At 45.3% G+C, this 17,890-nt stretch overlaps 1 protein-coding gene across 1 annotated transcript in view; it reads right to left on the reverse strand.

Annotated features, from left to right (window-relative positions):
* The window catches only part of LOC135918011 (uncharacterized), a 93,640-nt gene that overhangs the window by 11,928 nt on the left and 63,822 nt on the right, over positions 1-17,890 (reverse strand). Inside the window, exons 2-3 of the mRNA XM_070521483.1 lie at positions 13,112-13,753; positions 4,956-5,043 (exon numbers count right to left, since the gene is read on the reverse strand). Of these exons, the coding sequence (XP_070377584.1) occupies positions 4,956-5,043; positions 13,112-13,621 (598 nt within the window). The 5' untranslated portion in view covers positions 13,622-13,753. The remainder of the gene's footprint in view (positions 1-4,955; positions 5,044-13,111; positions 13,754-17,890) is intronic.

Genomic DNA, 17,890 nt, shown 5'->3' on the forward strand with positions numbered 1-17,890 from the left:
CAAAAATATATGAAAATAGATAAATAAATGCATCATAATTCACAGGGACTGAGCTCTCATTGTTTTTTTTTAGACAACTGTGACACATCTACAGATTTGTTGGCAAGATTATTGAGCAGAGCTGGAAGAGTAAAAGCGATTGATTGTTTCGCAAAGTTGTTTTGAGGAGTAGGCATGTGCCAAATATTGTGGTGACGCGTAGTGTATACGGCAATATTTTCTCTTAGCTCTGAAATCTCGCTGTAAAAAGAGCTCTTTTTTGTGGCCGAGCAGTATGTCTGGAGTAAACGATAATTGTAAAAATCATGGACATTTATAACCTTCAATTGTTTAAAGAGTTGCTGCGTGTGAAAATCATATGGGACGTTTGCAATTATTCGCATAAACTTCTTTTGAATTAGGAACAGTCGGTTTAGATTCGTATTTGTTGTTGTGCCCCATACTAGGTGGGCGTAGGATAACTGAGAAAGGGCTAACGAGTTGTATAGTAGTAGTTTTATATGTTGAGGAATGATAGGTCTACATTTGTTTAGCATACCCGCAGTCTCGCACAATTTTTTATGAGTTTATGAGTTTCGTGGATATGGTCATCCCAAGTTAAAGTACTTGAAGAATATACGCCCAGCACTTTCATGCATTCTACTATTTCAATTACAGTGTGACCAAGTGTAATCAGCGGCAAGCTTACAACCATATTTTTTGGTCTGAAGAGTATTACTTTTGTTCTGGCGGTATTAATAAGTAAGGAATTGCACTTTGTCCATTCCAGTAACAGCGGCATTGTTTCATCAGATATCTTTTGTATATCGTCAGTTGTTTTACCGGTGATTAATAATGTAGTGTCATCAGCATAGCGAATTGATGTTACATGTGGATTTAAGGTAAAGGAGTGTAGGTCGTTAACGTAAACACAAAATTAAAGTGGCCCCAATATGCTGCCCTGAGGTACTCCCATCTTTATGCATTTAATATCTGAGGAGGATGTTCCTATTGATACGTACTGCTTACGATGCCTTAAGAAGCTAATTACTAAAGGATACTCTGTTGCTGCGGCCGAGTTCAGCTACGGCGAGAATTAGTACAACATGAATTTGTCCAATCATCGTTCTTCTGGCTTCATATATTCTGCGTTATATCTTGATGGATTTCGAACCAACCATATTTTTCCAAAGGCAGTGAAGCCATCGAGTATCTGCATATGTACATTATTATTGGGACTTCTTGCACTTATAACGCAAAGCTTACTTAACAATTATCAATGTGCAAAGTCGTTCGAAAGCACCAAGTCAAAGTGTAAGCAAATCCATGTAGTATAAGCTCTACATATATAAACCGCTAGCTATATTTGCCAGGTGACGTAGACACTAGCGCTGGAATACCGTCTAGTAATTTTTATAGGCATATTTTATGAAACAAGCAACAACCACAACAACAAAGCAATCGTCATCATCATCAGCGCCGCCACCAGCAATTTCCAGTCAGACAGACGAATGTATAAGTGTTAAAAAACACTATTAAGATGGAATAGTAAATTGCGCCCACGCACTGGCAAAGTGACCACTCCTATCACGAGATTTTAGATGAAAAGTCGGTAAATACGCAAATACAAAAGGCGGAGGGCTACGCTGCCCTGAAGCCTTCGCAGCTCACTGACGTAATAGATTTTTGCAGTGCCTAAACTTGTCTAATAGTTGGTGTCTAAATTAAAGTAAGTAAAAAGTAACGGAAACAGACTAACAGAAACAGACTATGAAGGCGATGCTTACGCAAATATTATGCGCTCGAAGCAATTTCAGAACCGGAAACAAATTTATATGTAAAAAAAGGACATTGCACTAAATTGTAGTGCATGCAAACGCTTCACCAAGCAGGTTATGAAAAATATTTTTTTGCGCTGTAAGGATCCAGCTACGAGACATTACGTTGAAATCCGCAGCATCATGTTGACGCACCGGCGCTGAGGCTTAAAGGGCCCCTGAAACGGTTACAGCTTAGGGTAGAGCTTAAGTAGAACATTAGCACCACAATTTAAGTAAAGCCTTACATATGAATGAAGTTACAAGCGATTGAAAGTTACTCTCCTCCCTAGCCATGCTTTTCCTCCTCAACTCGTTCGCCGAGCGAGCGGGGCTAAGCTCCGCCTTCACTGGTTTGCGTCACGATGCGACGTCACATCGTCCACTTCCGGTTGTTTTGGAGCCCGCCCGCGCGAGACCTCTCCGCTAGCCGCTTGGCCGTCGACCACAAGCGAGAGCTATCGAAGCAGCGTGCGTTGCGAGCATTCTGTCGTAGCGCCGAACGTGTCTTGTATTCCGGTAAACACAGGCAAGCTGGTCATTTCGGCAAATGACTGGAGGCATAAACTCAAGCTGATGAAGGAACTTTAGCGTAGACGTACGTGAGCGGCCTGATCGATCTGCACGGATACACCTGTTGGCGCGGCACTTAACCAGCCGCGCCAAATATTGCTCTAACCAAGTGTAAAACATTTTAAACATTTATAAAAACAACGTGTTGATGATTACACTCCTGCGAAAAATACACACCAGCAGCAAAGAAGAATACACTGCGTTGCTGCTACTGTGTATGGTTGAGCTCTGTGCCACCAGGTGGCTGCACCGTGCAGACCATTCACATTTACCCTTCTGCTCATCTCGTGGCTCATCCCGTTACGGCACAGTCAAGCGGCCAGACTGTGTCCCCTTGCGCGTGCCCGAATACCGGACTCGCGAAATGCTATTGCGTTAGTAATCTTCCGGTGTAAAGTAGACAGTTTTAGTATAGCGTACGCTAAACTAAAACTGTCTAGTGACGTCCACAAACGCGCAAATCCTCGCACCGATCGGATAGCGGCAGTCCGATGCGCAGCAGCCAGTTCGCTCGTACGCTGCCTTGCAGAGGGACACGATGTCGCAGCTTGACACATTGCCAGTCGCTACGTTTGCAGTCCACAAGACAACAAAGTCGAATCATAGTGCTCGCGAAAAGACTAAGACCGACTCCGACCGCGGAGCTCTCGTAAAAACGGAGTACGTTGTAACACAAGCAGACGACACTTGCTGTGTGCCGGAAGTGCTTAAGCGTACTGAAAAATTGTTCTTGTGCATTCTCTTTAGGTTACTTTCTTTTCATAAAAACAAATTAACTAACATTCCAACTAGTATGAAGACCATTTGGTTACCATAAAGTTGGAAAAATTATCGGCGCCCTGGTCAGCCAATCGGATAGCTCGCCCCACTGACGTCGTATGGGTGATTTCGGTCATATGGGTAGGGGCGGCTGGAAATTCCGCCGAGCAGTGTGCTGCGACCGGCAGCAATGTGCATTTTTAAAACCTTAAAATAAATTACACGCTTTACGCGGAGTACTTAGATGCGTCAATTAAGGATCAGAAGGACCTACTCTAACGACTCAGTACGTTTGTAGAAAATCGTCAAAAGCGTTTCAGGGTCAGTTTGAAGGGACACCGTGTCCCTCTGCTAAGCCAGTAGACGAGCGGACTGGCTGCAGTGCATCGGACTGCCGCTATGTGATCGACGCCAGGATTTGCGGGATTGCGGCGGTCACTTCAGACCGGAAAATTACTAACGCAGTAGCATTTCGCGAGTCCGGTATTAGGGTAAACGCAAGCGCAAGGGGACAGGTCCTGGCCGTGTTCCCTTGCGTGCCGTTTCATGGGATGAACAGAGGCGCAAATGGGAATGGTCTGCACGGTGCAGCCATCTGGTGGCATAGAGCTCAACCAGACACAGTAGCAGTAACAAAATGTATTCTTCTTTGCTGCTGGTGTGAATTTTTCGCAGCAGTGTAATCGTTAACACGTTGTTTTTGTAAATGTTTAAAATGTTTTACACTCGGTTAGAGCAATATTAGCTCTTTCTTTGGCTGGTTAAGCTCTGCGCCACGGGTGGCTGGACCGTGGAGAGCGATCAGGCAGCTCACGTACGTCTACGCTAAAGTTCCTTCATCAGCTTAAGTTTATGCCTCCACCGTTCCGTCGAAAAGTTCAGCCAGTGTGTGGTTACCGAAATACCAGACACGTTCGGCGCTGCGACAGAATGCTCGCAACGCACGCTGCTTCTGTAGCTTCTTCTGTAGCGACGGCCAAGCGGCTATCGGAGAGGTTTCGCGCAGGCGGGGACGGGCTCCAGAACAACCGGAAGTGGACGATGTGACGTCGCATCGTGACGCGGAACCAGTGAAGGCGGAGCTTAGCGCCGATCGCTCGGCGAACGAGTTGAGGACGAAAAGCATGGCTAGGGAGGAGAGTAACTTGTAATCGCTTGTAGCTCCATTAATACGTAACGCTTCACTTAAATTGTGGTGCGAATGTTCTACTTAAGCTGTACCCTACGCGTCTACAAAATCTGTCCGAACCGTTTCAGGGGCCCTTAAATGTAGAGTTAAAGTGAATACTGGACTTCATTTTCTCAACCCTTTGCGACTAAATAACTTAATATTTACTACTAAACATATTCAAAATATTAACTGGAAAATACTCAATACTAATTACTAGAAAATGAAGCGGCTGCAATACATGAAGAAAAGAAAAACAATAACAAGGAAATATGAAAAGGATATGGGAATTGAAAAGGCACCAAAAGCAAGCAGCAAAAAAAGTTTTATACCACAGGAAAACGTTTGCAGCAGCAACTATGCAATCGGCACTTCGTTTTTTGCTTTCAATACAGTTTCATAGTTAACGTGGTCACTCAACATTACTAATACAACCACATTCCTTGCAACGATTTGCTAAGCGTACGTGGGCCCTGTGGATAGCACCTGTTTTGTTACAACTTCCGCAGGCGCCAGTAATCCCTATTGAGGCACTGTTTTCATTGAATGACTGATTCATTTAATTATTGATTTGTAGACGGCCGGTTAATGCGAGCCTTCTAACTTTTATTATGAGCGACGGCGATTAACTGTGGCGGCTGGACGGTAGAGCAGCATACCGTTGTTTGGACCCCGTAGCATAGAGCGTTCTTGATCCAGCCTCGTGCCTGGCCCATCGTACGCTTCTTTGGCAGCCACCGCGAGCGTCTGAGAGAGAAGTCGTTTTCTATGAAGAAGGGACAGATTGACACTGTCTTCCGCAGACCGAGGAGCACGGCTTACGATGTTAGCGCCACTACAAAAGCAGACACAACTCCCAGAAAAAAAGAAAGAAACCGAGTAAACTAGAACGAGTAGTCTGCACTAAAGACAAAAGCGAAAAGTTCAAATATGTCCTTACAAATATGTATGATCGGATATGAGCGAAGAGAAAATATATGGCTATTTAGAAAGTGGTGTGAGGCCCAACAGACTACTTACAGTAGATAAATCTACAGTATTTACATTATGTGAAGTCTCGTGTTTTGCTAGCGGTAACTTCCCAAAATTATGAATCACCAACTGGCCTAAACCGACACTCTGATGTGTTACAGTATGTACATTCAAGGGCGGGAGGTAAGGTCATGGCATTGAGACTGTCCGGTGTGCGGGGCTTGTTTCGGGAGGGTGACACTGGCTGTTGCGTGCGGGTCGAGGTCGTGGTACTACAACATTTGGCACGGCCCATTGTCAGGAAGAGGGGAACGGTTCGAGTATCTGCATAAAAACAGTGCAGTTCTAACAGCGCGGCAGAAACCTCGAGAGAAGCTGCGCAGGCGCCTGTGCAGCCTTTGTGCGCGTATCAGGCGCGTCTAGAACTGGCATCGCTGCGGTGGTAGGTGCAGGAGCGTGGGTGGCGGTAAGACGCACGAGTGTTGTGCGCTGCGACAGGCGAAAGGCAGTCTGCGCGGGGCTCGCGCCGTCAACATATCGCTCTTGCTAGTGGCGTTCTTCAACATATCCCAACGTGCATGTGGCTGCACAGTTCACCCTGTCAAATTCAGTGCGAGAAGGACATTTGTTCCGTGGTGCCGTTGAAACCTGTGTTGAGAATGGGGTCCCGTCTGCTGACGCAAGACGCATCTACTCAATGGACGCCTGCAGCATGAAAAAAGTTGAAAGGGCGGTTGTGATGAAGGTTGTGAGGTAAAATTTCGGCGCCGGAGAGTCGTGTGCGATGTTGGCCAAGGGTGGCGCTTGCGAGGTAGCGTCGACGCCGTTGCAACCGGCACGCATGCGGTTTGCTTGCTCGCTCGGTTAGTGGTCTCGTGCGCCGAGGGCTGGTGAGAATGCAAGGTGGGGCCCGCAGGAGGTGTGCTCTAACCTGCAGAAGTTGACGACGCGCGTCAGGTCTTGGAACCGCGTTGGGAGGGTGCCGCAGGAAAGCGAGTGTGCGAAGCGGCATGCAGATTGTCCGTCTGTGTGGTCGGCGTGGCATATATGGATGGTGTTGGCATATGCGAGCGTTGCTCCGCGGTAGCAGAATCGCTGGTTTCATGCGAAACGTCAGATGGCGGCGATTTGCTCCTTCTGCTAGCTGCGGAGATCTTGGAAAACGCGCACGACGTCATACGGCGCTTGTACGTGGATTCGCCATGCGCCAGAATCATCAAGCTAACCTGTGGCTCGTGGTGCTTAAATGGCATGGTTAGAGATCAGACGTCGGCCGGTGCACGCTCCGATGGTAGAGGACCGTGCACCTCAACAAAACCGCTGGTGTCGTAGAGCTGCTTCAGGAGTCCGGCTCGTCGAAGTTGTTCAAAACGTTCCGCTTCGGGCCGTCATAGGCTGTGGCGCTCGGCGAGGGGAAGGGCAGGTCCATAGCTACATCAAGCGGGAGCGCATACGCAAGCACCTCAAACTAGAACGGGAATGAGGTTGTGAGCCATGACAGCCTCCCGCTTGACGAACCAGCCGACCACATCCTGACTATAGAACAGGGGAAACGGTGGTTGAACCGTGGAGTCGGCCAGCCTGCCATTTATCGTCAGGAGGAAAGCGAATCAGTCCGCAGGTGACCAAGTGTGGGCGGCTGGTTGATGCAGGCCGTCTACGATATATTGTGAGCGGCGCCGATTAACTGTAGTTGCTGGCCGATGGAGCAGCATGTCATTGTTCGGACCCTGTAGATGATGATGCTTACGCTTTATTTAATGGCACAAACCCACTCTAGGGGATAGGCTTGGAACTGGATGGTAATATGATAAAGAGAAAATTAACAAGGGAAAAGAAATGAATACTCGAAGGTTAGAAAGAAAACGATAATAAATGAAATAAGATAGTGTATAATGAGGTAGTCAGCCCTGGATAGAAAGGAACTGTGATGTGCACTTACTACAATTATCTAAAGTAAAGGGTACACGTAAAGAATAAATAAGTAAACTTTTAAATAAGAATATGAATAACTACTCTGAATTAGTGTTTTTGCCGTTTGAATTTTCTCCATTGATAATTTGTGAAGGAGAAATAAATCAAAGAAAATGGGAAATATTAATAAGACATTTTTTTGTTGTATTCATATGGGAGGTTGTGGCCAAGTGCTGCACCAGGGTGGCCAATCCTGCTCTGGTGAGGGAGTGCGTTACCGGTTCTGGTCACCGGGATCAGGCCGCACTCCAGGCCTGTTTATGCAATTTTCTCAACACGCGGATTTTTTTTTAGTCCGGTGGAAAATTGCGCGGAACCGGGATTCGAACCATGGTCCTCTTGCACGCGAGGCGGATGTTCGACCTATACGCCACCGCTGCACTGCACCGGTTAGGTGGGCGGATGAGATTAAGAAGTTTGCAGGGACGACATGGCCGCAATTATAGTTGGAGAAGTATGGGAGAGGCCTTTGCCCTGCAGTGAGCGTAACCAGGCTGATGATGACGATGATGAATCTTTTTGTGTCACAGAGGTAAATTCGATTACCTTACCTTATCGTCTTATCCTGAGCGGTGACGTTGATATTAACCCCGGCCCCAGGAGACCGGCGTCAAAAACTGGCAAACCTGACGAATCCCAATAAAGCGTTTTTAACGCCCTTGAGACGTCGGCCTAGCTGGCAATGCCTAGTTGTGATAACCCTTCTTTTGTGAAGGTTCTTTCCGATTTAGTTGCTTGTCAGAAAAATACGTAGCAAGACATATCTGAAATCAAGAAATGCTGTGAATACGCGTTTGGATGGCTTGGAATTGCGTGTGGATGCTTTCGAAACCTCATGTTCGAAGGCAAGGTCTGATCAAGACTCTGATCAGCTTCGTTCTGATGCGGCTTGCCTAAAGCTCACTTTACCGAACTGCCAAATATGACGATCTTGAATACCGTTCACGAAGCAACAACATAATGCTTCATTTCAGTGACGCTGAAAAACGTTTATAATCTGAAAAATTCCGGCATGAAACTTTCCGAAGATTTTCCGTCCAGAGTGCGTGCAGTACGTAAAAAGCTATGGGACGCTTCGGTTGAGCAGAGGAATAACGGCTCGGTTAAAATGAGGTTCGAGCTTTTATTTATAGATATCGTTCGTTACAACTGGGACGGTGCCTCAAATAGATTAGTAATAGTTGATGATTTTGATTCTAGCGTAAGATTTCTAAATGTTTCATCATCCCTAGTTTGACAATCCCATCACTCTGCCACAGATCTTGTGCTTTTAAATTTTAATGCCAGAAGCATAACTAACAAATTTCCACAGTTTATTTCGCTAGTTTCTTCATGTTCTCCTCATGTTATATGCATCACAGAAACATGGCTTCATGAAGATATTCACGACAGAATTCACACCTCCTGGTCACATTGCTGTCCGACATGACCGCCAGAATAGGAAAAGCGGTGGTGTTGGTTTGCTTTTACGTTCAGATTTTAACTTTAAGGGTCTACCACGTCCTCCAATGTAGTATCGGTTTGGTGCAAGTTCCTAGTGCATAAACAGAATTTAACAATTTGTAGTCTTTATCGCCTCCCTGATAGCGCTAGTGACTTGTTCGATAATATTTCGCATTTTATACATGACCATAGTAATCGTTCCTGGTGACTTTAACGCTCCCGGCATTCACTGGCATTTCCTTGCATATTTCGCAACTAGTGCCTCTATTTGTAGAGACCTAATTACGTTTTCTTTGTCCCATAACCTGATACAATTAGTTGATAAGAATATGCGGCAGAACTCCATACTTAGTGTTTATCAGTCAGTCTTGCTCATTTACGTTGTAACCATGATATCCTGGAAGGAATCTCGGATCATATTATTTATTTATTTATTTATTTATTTATACAATACTGCAGGCCCAAATGAGGGCCCAAGCAGGAGGGGCAGAATACATAAATATTTGCGTATGCACGTACTTATATATACATACAGACATGAAAAGAAAATACAAAAGCAATGAAACATATGTAAATATTATAAGAAAACAAAAAATGAAAGCGACGACTAATAAGATTAAGAGAAGGTACACTGGAGGAAGGCAACTTGACAAACATTAGAACAGTATCACACGCATATATGAGCACTGGCAACCACTATCGAGAGAGGGAAAAAAAGTACCAGAAGTTGAACGAGCGCTCATTGCAAAATACCGAATAGAATAAGGATGATGTGGAAGGTATTATACAATATTCACGTGTAAAAAAGAAGAAAACAGCAACAAGGTTTGCCCATATGGCAATACCCCCAGTATCACAGACACAAGCGGTCAATAGAATCGGTGTTTATCAATTGTGATAATGGCAGGCTGTTCCAATCTGTTACAGTGCGAGGGAAGAATGAAAACTTGAAAAGGTTAGTTCGGGTGTTATAAGGCGTCAAAGAATCAGCGTGACGATGCCGTGTTCGGCGCGCTGTAAGTGGTTTAACATAAGCCTGCGGCTGGAGGGACAAACAGTTGTTTTTAAGCAAGAAAAGAAATTTCAGTCGTTGTATTTTCCTGCGTAGTTGTAGCGTTTGGATATTATGTTGAATCATTAGGCTAGTAGGAGAGTCACTCAGTCTATATTTAGAAAAAATAAACCTGACAGCTTTACGCTGGACCATCTCTAAAGTGTTAATGTTAATTTTCTTATAGGGATCCCACACAATGCATACATATTCCAGTTTCGGTCGGATGAGTGAAGTGTAAGCCAGTAATCTAGTACTAGAGGGAGCGTGCTTTAGTTTGTGCCTGAGAAGACAAAGTTTCCTGAAAGACGAGTTACATACGTTAGAAATGTGCCTATTCCAGCTGAGGTCACTGGTTATTGTGATTCCAAGATAGTTATATTGGCTGACCTTGGTCAGTGGTTCCGTGCCGAGGTTATAGACAAACGACATTTTATTTATTTTTTTTGTTATGGATATATAAACAGTTTTTTCTCTGTTCAATTCCATACCCCACCGACTGCACCAGGAAAGAATGTTTTGAAGGTCAGAGTTAAGCAGTAATTGGTCATCGTGGCAAGTAACCTCGTTAAACAACACACAATCGTCAGCAAAAAGTCTAACTTGAACGGGATGAGAAATTTCGTTAGTGATGTCGTTTATGTAAATTAGAAATAGGAAACGTCCTAGTACGCTACCTTGAGGTACTCCAGAGGTTACTGAAAGTTCGTTAGAAGAGTAATTATCAATTGAAACGAACTGCTTGTGATTAGACAGATAAGCCGCCACCCAGTTAATAATATAGGCTGGAAGATCTATTGACTGTAATTTTTCTATAAGTTTATTGTGAGGTACAAGGTCAAACGCTTTCTTAAAGTCTAAAAATATTACGTCAATTTGGCTTGACTTGTCAAGAGCACTTGCAAAGTTGTGAATAATTGTGGTTAATTGTGTCACAGTAGAAAAACCCTTCCGGAAACCATGCTGATGAGGAGACATTACGTTGTTGTCACTTAGGAATTTGGTTATTTCATTAGCTATAATATGTTCGATTAACTTGCAACATGATGAAGTTAATGAGATAGGACGATAACTAGTTACTAGGGTTCTGTCACCTTTTTTTGGTATGGGAACGACACGTGCAGTAAGCCAGTCTGTAGGAAGATTAGCCGTAGATAACGAGGAACGGAAGATAACAACAAGAAAAGGGGCTAACGCTTCAGCATATCTGCGCAGAAAAGCGTTCGGTATGTTGTCTGGTCCTGGAGATGATTTAGCTTTGAGGTTCAGCAGCATCGACACTACACCCGGTTGCGATACAATATCAGAGGTCGAGTTGCATGACATGCGGTTAACGTTTATACCACCATCAAAATGGGAAAAAACACTCTGAAAATAATTATTGAAGTGCTCCGCGATGCGTTGTTTTTCGACAACGACATGGCCCTCGTGAACAATTTGATTAATTGGCTTGGTTTTTGAGCTTAGAAAAGCCCAAAATTTTGGGGGTGCCGTTTGAATGAAATTTGGCAATGTATGGTGAAAATACCAGCGCTTAGCTAGCCGCACTTCTTGGTTTAGCTTATTTTGGATTTCATGAATTGAAGCACGTGATGCACATCGTCGTCTTAAGCGCTTAACTTTTCTTTTAAGGTGCAAGATCTTTCTCGTTATCCAGGGAGTAGTCTTGGAAGTTTTTTTAGTTCGATTAGGAATGAAGTTGCTAAGGCAGTGAGCGATAATTTCTTTAAATATATCCCAAAGCACAGTAGTATTGTTACTGTGAAAGTTATCAAAGCATTGCTCAAGATAATCCAAGTCACTTTCGTCTCTGGCACGAGAAGAATCTTTAACAGTGGTTGTTTTACATTTTTTAGTGTTAAGCACTCCCAAAGAACAAGAAAAATATACCAGACTATGGTCAGAAATTCCAGACTCAACCGAAACAAAAAAGTTTTCTAATGAACGACTGACAAAAACGAGGTCAAGTATGGTTGCTGACGTACCATAGGTGCGCGTTGGCTGTCTCACAACCTGGTGAAGATTGTGAGACAGAATGATGTCATGTAAGTAATCTAAGTGTGAATTAATCCCGGTGCAGAGAAACCCATTCTCCCAATCAATATCTGGTAGGTTAAAATCGCCTATAAGTAGCACTTTATCGCTTGTGAATGAAACCATGTGTTCAAAAAGATTACGAAAAAATTCTGGGCGCGAGTCAGGTGCTCGATAAACTGCAAATAGCAAAAATGATTTATCCCAGCAAGTAAGCTTCATTGTAACAGATTCCAGGTTATCAGCCTGACATAACAGAGTACCGGATATAGTTTCTGTTATCAAAACTGCTACCCCGCCCCCTCTAGTACACCTGTCACGGCGATATGCTTGATAAGATGGAGGAAACACAACAGCATCTTCAATATTGTCATGCAACCATGTTTCTGTTATCACAACTACATGTGGATTGTAACCCATGATAGTTGCCTCAAGGCTTTCCCATTTATTAACGACACTGCGGGCGTTGATGTTTAAAATTCTCAGTTCTTTAACACCAGGGGAAGTATCAGCGGAGGCAAGTCAATCATTTTTCGAAGTATTTACATGGCCGTCAGTTTTGATCCTCAGGTTCTTACTGTCATCCCATGTGAAAAACTCATTGTTAATACTCATCTTATTAATTAAGCGAACTTTCTTGCCTTGTTCTCTTTCACTTTTAGCATTATCCCACAAGAGTTTACGTTTCCTTAGTGTGCTGCGCGAGTAATCGTTTTGAATCGATATTCGACTACCCTTTAGTTTGCACGCACTTTTTAAGACAAGCTGTTTTTCGGTAAAATCCTGGAAATAAATGATGACCGGTCTCTTGTTACCTTTGTTACCAAGACGATGAATTCGGCCGACAGATTTGCAAGGAACAGCAAGCTTTGCAGAAAACACCTCGTCAAGAACTTTATTTTTAAGAATAGGTTCAGTTTCGCCGGCATCCTCCGGAATGCCAAAGACTACGAGATTGGATCTCCTGCTCCTATCCTCTAGATCAGTCAACTTCGCCTCCAGTGACCTTACTGTACGTTCAAGGTCATCTACACGCGAGGCTCGTTTTTCTAATTCAACGAATCTGGCTCCCCAGTCAGCTATAACGTTTTCCACCTTATTCTGTTGCTCCCTGAGCGCAGTCACGTCAGCTGCCAACTTGCTCTGACCAGACAGCAACTCTTTCAGCATGGATTCGATAGAGGCCCCGCTACCGTCAGTGGGGCCGGGATTTAACTCAATGTCGCCGCACATCAGCAGCAAGCAGTACACATCATGGACAATAGAAGCACACCGTAGGGGGCACGGCAAGACCAAAAGACCACGACAATCACTTCTAATCGTGCTATAGCAGTTACTAACCTGCACAAGGTAGCAGAACGGTTTAAGCCACATGCTTGTCGATGGTCCGCCGTGCCCACTGAAAGTGTAGGCCTGGAGCTGTTCCTTTATAAAGCGATGCGTCGACGTCACGAGAAGAATAGGTGGCGCCTCAAGTGACGCATCCCAAAACAGCGAAGGGTTGGCGTCATGAAAGCAGTGACGTCGCATCGGTGTTGTAGTTGTGGTCCAAGTGCACGTGGCGAAGCTTGGTAGATGGGGACGGTCGATTTCATTTCTTGAAGACAGGTCATGCTGCGGCAATTGTGGTAACGTTGGTCCGGCCAGGCCATGAGCAAGCACCTGCACAAGGTAGCAGAACGGTTTAAGCCACATGCTTGTCGATGGTCCGCCGTGCCCACTGAAAGTGTAGGCCTGGAGCTGTTCCTTTATAAAGCGATGCGTCGACGTCACGAGAAGAATAGGTGGCGCCTCAAGTGACGCATCCCAAAACAGCGAAGGGTTGGCGTCATGAAAGCAGTGACGTGGCATCGGTGTTGTAGTTGTGGTCCAAGTGCACGTGGCGAAGTTTGGTAGATGGGGACGGTCGATTTCATTTCTTGAAGACAGGTCATGCTGCGGCAATTGTGGTAACGTTGGTCCGGCCAGGCCATGAGCAAGCACCTGCACAAGGTAGCAGAACGGTTTAAGCCACATGCTTGTCGATGGTCCGCCGTGCCCACTGCCTCATAACGTATTTCTTGTACACATTACCTGTCCTATCCCACATGAACGCTTTAGCTATTCCACATTTCATGATTTTTAACAAGGCTGACGAGACGTTTATCACTGATACTCTGGCAGATAACTTTGGTCATTTTTAACGCGACAGCGTTAAGGAGATCGTGCCGCAGAAAAGCCGGTGTCGGCGGCGTTGGCCGTGAGCGAGAAATCCCGGAAGGCAATTTATAAATAAAAACAACTTGCAAGATGGGCTGGGTGGTAACCGAACCAGGATGTCCGGAATGTGAGAAGGAGACGCTATCACTCAGCCATGAGTTCGATGGTTCAAAGCGAGACAAAAACGCCTTTAGTGAATGCGGTGTTGCCTTAGAAACGTGCCGTAGAAAGTTATACTGCGGTGTATATAGGTAATTATGAGCATGTAAATTACAGAAGTCGCAGTTAAACGAGTAGCGAATTATGTTTCCGCTACATTTCTTCTGCGCTTGGCGCACACGCAGAGCCATCTTGCGGCAAACACAGAAGACGCCCTCCTCACAATGTACGGCGCTGCGCCGACAGGCGGCGCGCCACTCACCCGCTTCTCCCCTTCGTCTCGTCAAGAGCATGCCGAGTCTTTGGCGTCCCCTTTCTTATGGATTAGAATTATGTTAGCGTTTTTCCAAGATTCCAGTACGCTCGAAGTCATGCGGCATTGCGTATACAGGGTGGCCAGTTCCTCTAGAACAATCTGCCCACCATCGTTCAACAAATCTGCTGTTACCTGATCCTCCCCAGCGGCCTTCCCCCTTTGCATAGCTCCCAAGGCTTTCTTTACTCCTTCCGGCGTTACCTGTGGGATTTCGAATTCCTCTAGACTATTCTCTCTTCCATTATCGTCGTGGGTGCCACTGGTACTACTGTATAAATCTCTTATAGAACTCCTCAGCCACTTGAACTATCTCATCCATATCAGTAATGATATTGCAGGATTTGTCTCTTAACGCATACATCTGGTTCTTGCCAATTCCTAGTTTCATCTTCACTGCTTTTAGGCTTCCACCGTTCCTGAGAGCATGTTCAATTATATCCATATTATACTTCCTTATGTCAGCTGTCTTACGCTTGTTGATTAACTTCGAAAGTTCTGCCAGTTCTATTCTAGCTGTAGGGTTAGAGGCTTTCATACATTGGCGTTTCTTGATCAGATCTTTCGTCTCCTGCGATAGCTTACTGGTATCGTGTCTAACGGAGTTACCACCGACTTCTATTGCACACTCCTTAATGATGCGCACAAGATTGTCGTTCATTGCTTCAACACTAAGGTCCTCTTCCTGAGTTAAAGCCGAATACCTGTTCTGTAGCTTGATCTGGAATTCCTCTATTTTCCCTCTTACCGCTAACTCATTGATCGGCTTCTTATGTACCAGTTTCTTCCGTTACCTCCTCAGGTCTAAGCTAATTCGAGTTCTTACCATCCTATGGTCACTGCAGCGCACCTTGCTGAGCACGTCCACATCTTGTATGATGCCAGGGTTAGCGCCGAGAGATGAAGTCTATTTCATTTCTAGTCTCGCCGTTTGGGCTCCTCCACGTCCACTTTCGGCTATCCCGCTTGCGGAAGAAGGTATTCATTATCCGCATATTATTCTGTTCCGCATTCCTAGTGCCTATGCCATATTCCCCCACTGCCTTGTCTCCAGCCTGCTTCTTGCCTACCTTGGCATTGAAGTCGCCCATCAGTATAGTGCATTTTGTTTTGACTTTACCCATCGCAGATTCCACGTCTTCATAGAAGCTTTCGACTTCCTGGTCATCATGACTGGATGTAGGGGCGTAGACCTGTACAAACTTCATTTTGTACCTCTTATTAAGTTTCGCAACAAGAACTGCCACCCTCTCGTTAATGCTATAGAATTGCTGCATGTTGCCAACTATATTCTTATTAATCAGGAATCCGACTCCTAGTTCTCGCCTCTCCGCTGAGCCCCGGTAGCACAGGACGTGCCCGCCTTTTAACACTGTATATGCTTCTTTTGGCCTCCTAACTTAACTGAGCCCTATTATATCCCATTTCCTGCCCTCTAATTCCTCCAATATCGCTGCTAGACTCGGCTCACTAGATGACGTTCTAGCGTTAAACGTTGCCAGGTTCATGTTCCAATGGCGGCCTGTCTGGAGCCAGGGATTCTTAGCACCCTCTGCTGCGTCGCAGGTCTGACCGCCGCCGTGGTCAGTTGCTTCGCAGCTGCTGGGGACGGAGGGCCGGGGTTTGATTGCTGTGTTCATATAGGCGGTTGTGGCCAAGTACTGCACCAGGGTGGCCAATCCTGCTCTGGTGAGGGAGTGCGTTACCGGTTCTGGTTCTGGTTCTGGTCAATTACTTGTCAGATTCACTGTTAACTACTTGAAGAGCAAAGATCTTAACCTATTAGTTGGAAACGAAGAGGGCAGCTTTGTTGTGGTGCCAATAGGTCTGTTCCTACAGAAGGCAAATGAGGCTATCGCAAAAAACTTTGTCCCAGTGAATGTGTCGTTAGCTAAAGTGAAGAAAAAGGTTATTGCTTTATGTGAAGAGCTCAACCTAGAAAAATTAAGAAAGAGCATCAACGCTGCTGACATTGTGTCTTTGAGTGTTTTCTTCACTGTAAAGACCCACAAGGAATCTGTTCCATTCAGGGCTATTGTCACTGAGAAGAGCTCCTGGCAGGGCATCTTGTCAAGGTATCTGAAGAAGCACCTTAGTACTATTCCGTTAGAAGACCCTTTCCTGGTAAAAAATTCTACAGAGGTTATCGAATATTTTTCTGGCTGTGAAACCTCGTGTCAAAAGAAGTTTGCATTTTCTATCGATGTAGAAGATTTGTTTTACTCATTGCCTCATCCTGAGCTTTTCAGCGCGGTTAGAAGCCACATTGAAAACATGGCACCAGTGGCCTTCCAAAACATGACTGGGTTATCAACCGACAATTTTTTAGAGCTAATTTCCTTTTATCTCTCATCCACCATTATCACTTTTAATGACAGCTGTTTTATCCAAAAAGAAGGAGTGTGCATCGGCTCTTGCCTAGCACCACTTTTCTTAGCAAGCATTTTCTTAGCAAGCATTGACAAGCGCATTCAAGCGTCCCTTTACAACGCAGGCGTGCAGAAAGTTTTTAGATATGTCGACGATTACCTCGTGGTAATGAATACGACTGATGCTCAGGATAAAGGCAATAGTATAAGCAACATTCTCGATACTTTTGCTAGTAACGCCTTTTGAATGAAGTTCACGCACGAACTGCCGCAAGATGGTCGCATCCGGTACCTCGACTTGTGTCTTATTTTTCATGGAGCGCGCGTGTGCTGGCAGTACAAGCCACGGTCGAAAAGCAAATTCTGAATTATCAATCGGCCCACTCCAAGCTCGTAAAAAGAGCTATAGCAAAAAACTGCATCCGCTCCGCTCTACACAAGTCATGCGAACATCAAGTTCGTGACAGCGTCGACGCCCAGCTAAGGCGTCTGGAGAAGGCTGGGTTCCACGGAGAAATCGTGGCCTCGGTGGTAGAGAGCCAGATTCGCGAAGCAAAGGCTGGCGGGAGGCGCAGGCTGAAAAAAGACGCACGCCCGCAAAAGCGCCCTGTCGTAGTGCCCTATTGGCACCAGCTTTCTCACCGCCTCAAGAAGGTTGACGACAGGTGCGGGGTGCGTGTTGTGTTCTCAGTACCGGAAAAGCTGGGACGAATGTGTCGCCTAGTAAACGAATCCCAGAAGAAGCCAGCTTGCAAAATAAAGCACACCAAAGCCCTCGTTGAATGTGACGTCGGCGTTTTGTACAGTATTCCCCTCGCCTGTGGGAAATGCTATATTGGCCAAACCGGGCGCTGTCTGAATGAACGCTTGCTAGAGCACCGCAGGAATGCTACATCACTAAGTGGCGCTGGTCATTTAGCCGACCACATTCGCCGTTGCTCGCACAAGCCAGCATGGAAGACGTTTTTCGAACGAACACGCGTGTTGCGCAAATATAGCAATCAGAAACACCGGGAAATATTTGAAGCGTTTTGTATTTACAATAAAAACGATTACTGTGTCAGTGCTCCTTCTGTTGCA

The sequence above is a fragment of the Dermacentor albipictus genome, chromosome 7 (assembly GCF_038994185.2).
Source record: "Dermacentor albipictus isolate Rhodes 1998 colony chromosome 7, USDA_Dalb.pri_finalv2, whole genome shotgun sequence".
NCBI classification, from domain to species: Eukaryota; Metazoa; Arthropoda; class Arachnida; order Ixodida; family Ixodidae; genus Dermacentor; species Dermacentor albipictus.